At 41.5% G+C, this 8,469-nt stretch overlaps 1 protein-coding gene across 1 annotated transcript in view; it reads left to right on the top strand.

The window, feature by feature from the left end:
- LOC104124785 (myosin-1B-like) overlaps positions 1 to 8,469 on the top strand; it is an 83,793-nt gene that overhangs the window by 56,870 nt on the left and 18,454 nt on the right. Inside the window, 6 exon segments of the mRNA XM_035892719.1 lie at positions 978 to 1,051; positions 1,520 to 1,607; positions 3,737 to 3,854; positions 5,399 to 5,522; positions 6,698 to 6,834; positions 8,157 to 8,412. Of these exon segments, the coding sequence (XP_035748612.1) occupies positions 978 to 1,051; positions 1,520 to 1,607; positions 3,737 to 3,854; positions 5,399 to 5,522; positions 6,698 to 6,834; positions 8,157 to 8,412 (797 nt within the window).

The following is an 8,469-nucleotide window of genomic DNA, read 5'->3' as shown; positions in this document are numbered from 1 at the left end:
GAAAGAGTTTTGTTCCCTGGGGTGAACTGGAGGAACTAAAAGGGGACCGTGGAACTACTTTGTATCAGCAGAGCAGTCCTGGTGTTGCAAGGGAAAATGAGAAAGACAGAGAATATAATTTAGAATTCCTCGAAGGGCATCAGAGAGCAGTCCAATCCAAAGAAGAGTCAGTATACAGTAGCAGCCAACACAGCCATCAGGCATAGGGACAGCAGGGTTTGAGGCTCAAGAGGACTGCATGGGGCCTTCCCTGCAGTTCAGTTTGGCTGACACAACAACATGTCTGAGGAAATACTGGGGATGAGTCAGTTGTGGTCTTTGCAGGTATCATCAATATAAGGAAGGCGAGAAGAAAAGGTTGTGAGGATAAAATTTTGGGTAAGGTCTGAAGTTCAGAGCACAAAGACTCAATTTAATTGGCTTCAATAGTGCAGCAAATATGAAAAGGCACTGAGCTGCTTGGACCTGTATTCCTGAGACTGTAATTTGCTTCCTGCGTTAGGGATGCCGTAACTCAGAATAGATCTCTATTCTTCACCTGGAACATTGGATTAGGAGATTTTTCTAAAAAAGACTTCACTGGACTGATAAATGAACGTCCACTGCTGAGCCACATGCTAGTGGCCTTTCACCTAATTAAAAAAAAAAAAAAAAGACTGGGGGTATGTCTGTAAGTAAAAGCAATGTGACTAGTAGCACAGAGTACAGTTATGAAACTTTTGTCAGGCCACGGTGTTTGGTACCACCAAAGCGATACACATTATGATGCAATCTAAACCACACATCTAAAACCAAATATACCACACACTGAGCAACAACCAACTACCAGCAGTTCACTAAAACTCTCATGCAGCTGTGGGTCAGTATTTAAAACTAAAAATTAATTATTTTATTGTCCGATGACCAAAAAAAGGAAGGTGAAGCCTACAAAACACACCGCTTACTCTAACCATTCACCTCTATTTACTTCTTCCAAGGCGACAGTGGTGGTGGCAAGAAAGGTGCCAAGAAGAAGGGGGGCTCTTTCCAGACAGTGTCTGCTGTGTTCAGGGTATGTGAATTTCCTTTTTAATGAGAAATGATCCAAGGGCTGGAACACCTCTCCTATGAAGAAAGGCTGAGAGAGTTGGGGTTGTTTAGCCTGGAGAAAAGAAGGCTCCAGGGACACCTTATTGCTGATCAGAAAGACAGAGAAAGACTTCTTACCAGGGCCTGTAGCAACAGGACAAGAGAGAACAGATTTAAATGCAAAGAGGATGGTGAGACACTGGAACAAGTTGCACAGAGAAGTTGCAGATGCCCCATCATTGGAAGTGTTGAAGCTCAGGTTGGACGGGGCTTGGAGCAACCTGATCTAGTGAAAGATGCCCCTGACCATGGCAGGGTTGTTGGACTCAATGATCTTCAAAGGCCCCTTCCAATCCAAACCATTCTGTGATTCTATAGCTCCTTGGAATTTGAAGAAGAATGTAAAAGCTTTGTAGCTCAAAGCTCAAACCCATGTTTTGTTCTACCACAGGAAAATCTAAACAAGTTGATGACTAACCTAAGAAGTACCCATCCCCACTTCGTGCGTTGCCTGATTCCTAATGAGACCAAGACACCTGGTAAGTCCATCATTATACGCTGAAGACACGGGACTGACAGGAATTAGCCTGCTTAGCTTCCACACCAACTTCTTCCAGAACACCTCCCTTTGCATGTGAAGATCTTGTGGGGGTTGGCCTGCAGGACAGCGCCTGAGTAAACCTTCTTGTATTGTTTACTGTCACTGTAAAATTTTGAGCATTACATGGTCACAACACTTGCCCATCTTTGTTTAATGTGCATACAGAGCTGAAGATAATAAAGATGGGATTGGTTTCACCTGATAAAATTGTCTGTGGTGGGTAATAGCATTAGCAAATCCCTAATGAATGCTTAGTTTTAAGGACCACCGTGTCATTCAGAACTGTTCAGTTCAGCCCAAGACCACTTGCCAGTTTCTAAATATTCAGTGTTAGGATCTGATTCACTGAGCTGGAGGACTGTCAAAGAAATCATACATCATCTGTGGAATTGCATGTAATTCTGGGTGCTGCTAGCACTTGGAAATCATTTTGATATAAAGTTACTTTTTTTCCTTTATTTAATTAAATATTAAACTCTCACAAAGAGTTTAGTCACCAAGAACAGTCAAGTTTAGGAGTATTTTCATGTGGGCATTTAATTAAAGTACTTGGGGAGAGACTTGCCTGTGTGGCTTTTAGGGGTTGAATCGTTATGAGGTCTGACACTGGTACAATGATAAGGTAGATACTGGTAGAACGTAGTGAATGCAACAGGAGTACCAGGAAACAGGAGCTTGGCATCTGTTTAATCTGCTCAGGAAACAAAAGACCAATTTCAGATCATTTCTTACCTTTCTTGTTTATGTCTCTCTGTGTAACCCTGAAGAACACAATCGGGATTTAAGCAACACACATATGTATAACATTCACATTTCAGCTATTCATCTAAATGCCTTTTATATTCAGTGGAGAGAAACTGGCATTTTAAGGTATGACTCATCTAGCCCCATTTATACATCTAGCTTAGGACAAGATGAATCACATCCTAGAAGAAGCTGTTTCAGTCCACTGACTATAAATGAAGCCCAAATGGAAATGCCCACACTTCATATCCTAAAGTGAAGAAAGAGGAATCCCACTGGGGTCTTGACAGTCAAGGTGTAAGGGGGGACTTCAGGAAACCTACTAAAATAGCAAAGTATATTTGAATGAATGCTTTTGCCATATACGGCTGCCATTTCAGTGTTCAGTTGGTTGTTTTGACAGAGATGACTCAGAGGGAATCTTGACTTTTGCCTTTTAAGAAAAAGTAAATTAGTACTGTGTGAGCAAAATTAAGGATGGTGAGGTGAAGGAAGAGAAACTGGACATCTTCTGATTTTTGTCTGGTTTTAGGCTGCTTATGCTTGACTTTTCTAACAATTCCTTTGGGTACACCTGTATTGATTACACTGAAAAAGTAAAATTAAGGGTATGGACCCTTCTGTGCTAATTAATGTCTCTAGCAGCTGATGGAAATTTCTGCATGACAAAGTGATTCTAAGAGGGTTTTATTCTGCCAGTTGTACTTTGCAATACTTGTGAATAAGGCTTAGAAAGAGGGTTGATTATTATATACAATAGATATTTTAGGAGGAGAAAGACAATTCTTCCAATTTTAATCAACTCCTCTACAGACAGAGCTTTGAGCAACCTGCTTATCCATTCCTGTGTTGGAATATACGTAGCTATCAAATCTAATCAAGTCTGAATATAGTCAATACTTGCATGGCAGATACAAGGTAAAATCTTACATAACGTGAAGAGCTGATTGTCCAGATGGTACGACGCATTACATTGTGCCACCTCCACCTACATCCAAAGAGGATGCTGATGCTGTTGAAGATTTTTCAGCTGGTCTCCTAAAGCACTGTCCTGCCATTTTTGAATAATGTGGATTTATGCTTTTTGGGCACTGGCAATTCACAAGCACTGCCAGCCCTAGCATTGTCAGTAAAGCTCAGCTCATTGAAGCAGCTCTCTACACCTTGTCTGAATTGAAGGCATGTTCTTGTCTTCACTTCCTGCACCTTTAATCAAGAACTGGTTGAATTTGATCAAAAAAAGGGAGGTCATTCTGGAATGTTAATACATATGGAGATTCTTTGGAAGAAAAGGAGAGTCATGATGGATGTGTTTTGTTTAAGGTGAAATGGACCATTACTTGGTGATGCATCAGCTGCGGTGCAATGGGGTTCTAGAAGGCATCCGAATTTGCAGGAAGGGGTTTCCAAGCAGAATCCTTTATGCAGACTTTAAGCAACGGTAGGTCTTCAGTTACTGTCTGTTAAGGTAAGGCCTCTGTAAACCCACAACTCAGGTGAGAAGTCTGGTGACATCATGGAGAGACACCCTCTGAATCAGACTACATTAGTGGAATTTGAGGGAAAGAAGTGATTAATAGTGTCTTAAGTCACTCCAGTCTTTCCCTCTTTGATCAGACCAGAGACTTCTTCATTCACCAGAACCAGTATAATTTCCAAACTGTAGTCAATGCCCAATGAGTCAAAGAGATGCAAAATGCTTGTAGTATAATGAATTAAGTGGCATTATAGACTGCCCTTTGTAAGTCTCCTGGAGTACAGATACAAAACCAATACACATCAGCACAGCCTCCTTACAGTGCACTGGCTAAGCATTCAAAAATCCAAGGCTTTGCCAATGCTCTGTCACTGGCCTGCATCCATAGAATAGAATCATAGAATCATTAAGGTTGGAAAAGACCTCCAAGATTGTCAAGTCCAACCATCAACCCAACAATCCTGTGTCTTGTTTTGCTCATCTTTAAAATGGAGACAATTAAACTGATTAATGTGAGCTCAGTTGTTATAAAGTGCTGAATCAGAACTGGCTGCTCTTATAATTAAATGTAACAGTAGCACCTTCAATGCTGAAATGGTGTGAAAAGGACCCAAGACCTCTCTGAAAATGCCCTGCAACCTGCTGTTCAGTAAGGCATTAGCTGGTCTCAATTCTCAAATCATAATTTGATGTGACAGGTGAAGGAATCTATCCATAATGACCATGGTCTAGAAGTACAAAGTGCTTTATAGTTCAAAGGAAATGCGCTGAAGTTCAGGAGGAACTACAATGGAAGCCTAAAATAAACAATAAATTCACTGCACCATTCATTATCACTGTCTTGATTTTACATATTCTCTTTCAGGATAGACTTGAGAATAAGAGGTGCTCCAGTGTACAGTCACATATCCTCACTGATGTATCTGAAGAAACCCCTTTAGAAGGACTAGGTGGTCCTGTCCATGACACAGGATTACCTTAATCATTAAGTTACCTTACAAAATGCTAAGAGCACTGTTACCATTTGCAGAATAATACCATGCCATTTCTAGTCCAAGCTCAAGGATTCAGTGGTATAAATTGTAGAGACTGTGAGATGTGTAAGTTCTGTATTTCCTTTGGAATATAGCTGATTTTTGTTAGCAGTTTTAATTCATCCTCAATTTTAATTTGAGTAGCGTTCCTCTCTGATCAATGGAACAAGATGAGAAGAGGTTGACAGGTTCTCACTATGTTCTTCCTAATTCCTGGACCTGCAGGCACTCATAAGTATGCGCGTTAATTTTGCATGTAACAACATACGGTTTTGCTACACAGCCAACAGATTCCTCTGAAGAGTAGATGCATTCCCTTGTCATCACATTCTGTTCAGCCAAGCCAGTCTAGATTTCAGACAGCATATTCAGATATTTTCAGCTAGCTCAGCTTCTGTATATTTTATGATATGTGATGTAACCTATTTTCCTCTCCCTGTTTACAACCAGTCCTTGCAACCTGTCTTACCACAGGTACAAGATCCTTAATGCCTCAGCCATTCCAGAAGGCCAATTCATTGACAGCAAAAAGGCATCAGAAAAGCTTCTTTCCTCCATTGATGTTGACCACAACCAATACAGATTTGGCCACACCAAGGTAAAGTCCTTGTAGAAGCGTGGGTATAATTAATGAAAAAAAAACTTGTTCATTGAAAGTGTTTCTTGCATATGAAATCAGCCTTCATGATGGTTGGAAACAAAGTACACTGCTAGCAAGGAGTACAGAAAACTTGTCCAGTTCTGGGGGAATGTGTGAGGGGTAGCACTGTGAGCCCTGGGGACACCACACTACCAAAACCACCCAGCGTGGCTGCAACTAGAACCGGTGCTTCCCCTTTCTCTTGCCAGCTGAACTCATTTGTATCAGTGTTAGACAGGCTCAGAAAAGTTTGGACAGTCAGACTTTTCAGGGGATTTAGGCACACACACAAGCCTACCTTCCGTATCCAAAGCAGTGTTAGGTGGTTCTGATTCTCTGAGCAGCACAAGCAAGGCAGCGCTATCTCTGGACAAAAGCCCAGTCGCCTACACTGCTAAACAGACATCATCATGTATGCTTCTGAAGCCATCTCTAAGTCAGTTTACAGAGCAAATCTTGAGCCTGACATAGAAGGGTAGAGTACAGCAAAGGGGCAGCACAGGATATAATACTAAGTTGAAAGTAAACTCTTGGGGAAAATCATTTTAGTAGGGCCAGCTGTGACAGGACAAGGGGTAATGGTTTTAAACTAAAGGAGGGTAGGTTTAGACTAGATATAAGGAATGAATTCTTTACAATGAGGATGGTAAAACACTGGAACACGTTGCCCAGAGAGGTAGTGGAGGCCCCATCCCTGGAAACATTCAAGACCAGGTTGGACAGGGCTCTGAGCAACCTGATCTAGTTAGCGGTGTCCCTGCTCACTGCAAGGGGGTTGGACTAGATGACCTCTAGGGGTCCCTTCCAATCAAAAACATTCTATGATTCTATGATCATTCTATGATTCTATGATTCTTTGTTTTAATAACTACTGATAAGCTACATCTTCCACAACCTATGCTGGAGCGGGCATCAAATAATGCTGCAATAGTGTGATTAGATCATACATAGAGTAACTTTTCAAGAATCACAGGAACACTGAGGATATGAATACTGACACAAAATTTCTCTAGCTATTGAACCTTTACTCTGTAGTCATTTTTCCAAAACTGCATTGTACTACCCTGCATCAGCCGCCAATGGCTGTGTATCTGCCTAAGCCTCAAACTATTTGACCCTCTTTCATGTTCTAGGTGTTCTTCAAGGCAGGTCTCCTGGGACTCCTAGAAGAGATGAGAGACGAGAAGCTTGTGAGCCTCATCACTCATACACAAGCTATGTGCAGAGGGTACCTCATGAGAACTGAATTTAAAAAGATGAATGAAAGAAGGTAATGTAAGATAACACTAACAATCATACTGTGTCAGACAAAAGGCCAGCAATGCAGCATACTGTCTCAGGCAAAAAACTGTCCTCGGGAAAGACCCTTAGAAAGACTAGGGGAAACAGAGCGAGCACTAACTAATAGCTTCCTTGTTATAGTCTCCCAAATTCTGGCAATGGCTATTTAGCAATTGGACCATGCAGCTGGACCATGATATTTATTATTTAACAGTGAACCTTTTCTCCAGGAATGCACTTACCATTTTCAACCTTTAAAGAACCCTGTGACAGAGATAGGCAACTGAACAAGTTCTAAGGTTCATCTGTTTTGAAAATATTGTCTGATCATTTCCTTTGATCACATTGGTTTTGTAAGGAATGGCATATAATCACTCTCTGCTCTCCTTCTCTTTAATTTTCCTCCACCTCCTTCCATCATCTAAGATGAACAATTCTATCTTGTGCTGAGAGGGTTCTCCATACTTTCAGCCATTCCGGGTACCCTCACCATTTCAGCTGTCCCCCTTTGAGATGGGATGAATTGTGCAAAATTTAGAATGTAGGAGTGGCAGCACTGGGTGAGCCAAGCAATCTTTCCCAAATGTTGTTGACAAGTGTAAGCTTTAGGGGGAGCAAGGATTACATAAATGTATAGGATGCTCTGCCAGACAGCTGCTCTTATTTGTAATACTCTGCAGTACATATTTAGCTCAGGGGCTTCCTGAGCCAGGAGCAGTTTCTAAGAATTCAATAACTCTTGCTGGATTTCTCTGCAAGGAATTGTCTAATCTCCCCTTGAACTATGGGCATCAACAACATCCTTTTGCATTCAATGCCATAAAAAGATTTTGTTTTTGTTTTCAGCTTCTGTCTTAATAATCTCTAATGAGGTACTTGCTATTTTGAGGACCCAGAAAGCATCAAGCTGCTGTTTCCACAATTGATAGTAACTCCCAGATTTCTAATCTCAGCAGCAGCACCTCAAGGATGTCGATTTTCACTCTGGTGTTCACCTGAGCGCTTGCGCTTTCTTTGAGACTGAGGAATCTCAGAGAGGAAAGTCTCAGAGGTTCCCAGGCAACATGCCAGAGACGTTTGTGTGCGTTGGAGTTTTTCTCCCTCTTCTGTCCAGACATTGTTATTGTTCATGCTACTGAGCCAGTCATTGTGCAAGCAAGGGCCTATAAATGACTCTTTAATAAAAGCAAGGAAGGTGAGGAAAAAAGTCTCGTGCAGAAGTTCCTTGCAGAAAATGCTGATGTTGTATTGCCAATAATCAGAGTATGTTTCCAACCCAAGTCTCACCACTGTGTTTTCATGTGTTTTCAGAGAATCTATTTATATCATCCAATACAATGTTAGAGCATTCATGAACGTGAAGCACTGGCCCTGGATGAAGCTGTACTTCAAGATGAAGCCCTTGCTGAAGAGTGCAGAATCTGAGTAGGAGGTGGCCAACATGAAGGAGGAGTTTGAGAAAACCAAGGAAGAGCTTGCAAAGTCTGAGGCAAAAAGGAGAGAGCTGGAGGAGAAAATGGTGACCCTGTTGCAAGAGAAAAATGACCTGCAGCTTCAGGTTCAATCTGTGAGTGACCTCCATTTTCAGATTCACCCCATTTCATCTTATTCTGCTGCTCTTTCC

The sequence above is a fragment of the Egretta garzetta genome, unplaced genomic scaffold (assembly GCF_000687185.1).
Source record: "Egretta garzetta isolate BGI_Z169 unplaced genomic scaffold, ASM68718v1 scaffold644, whole genome shotgun sequence".
Taxonomy (NCBI): domain Eukaryota; kingdom Metazoa; phylum Chordata; class Aves; order Pelecaniformes; family Ardeidae; genus Egretta; species Egretta garzetta.
This window is presented reverse-complemented; position numbering and strand designations above follow the sequence as displayed.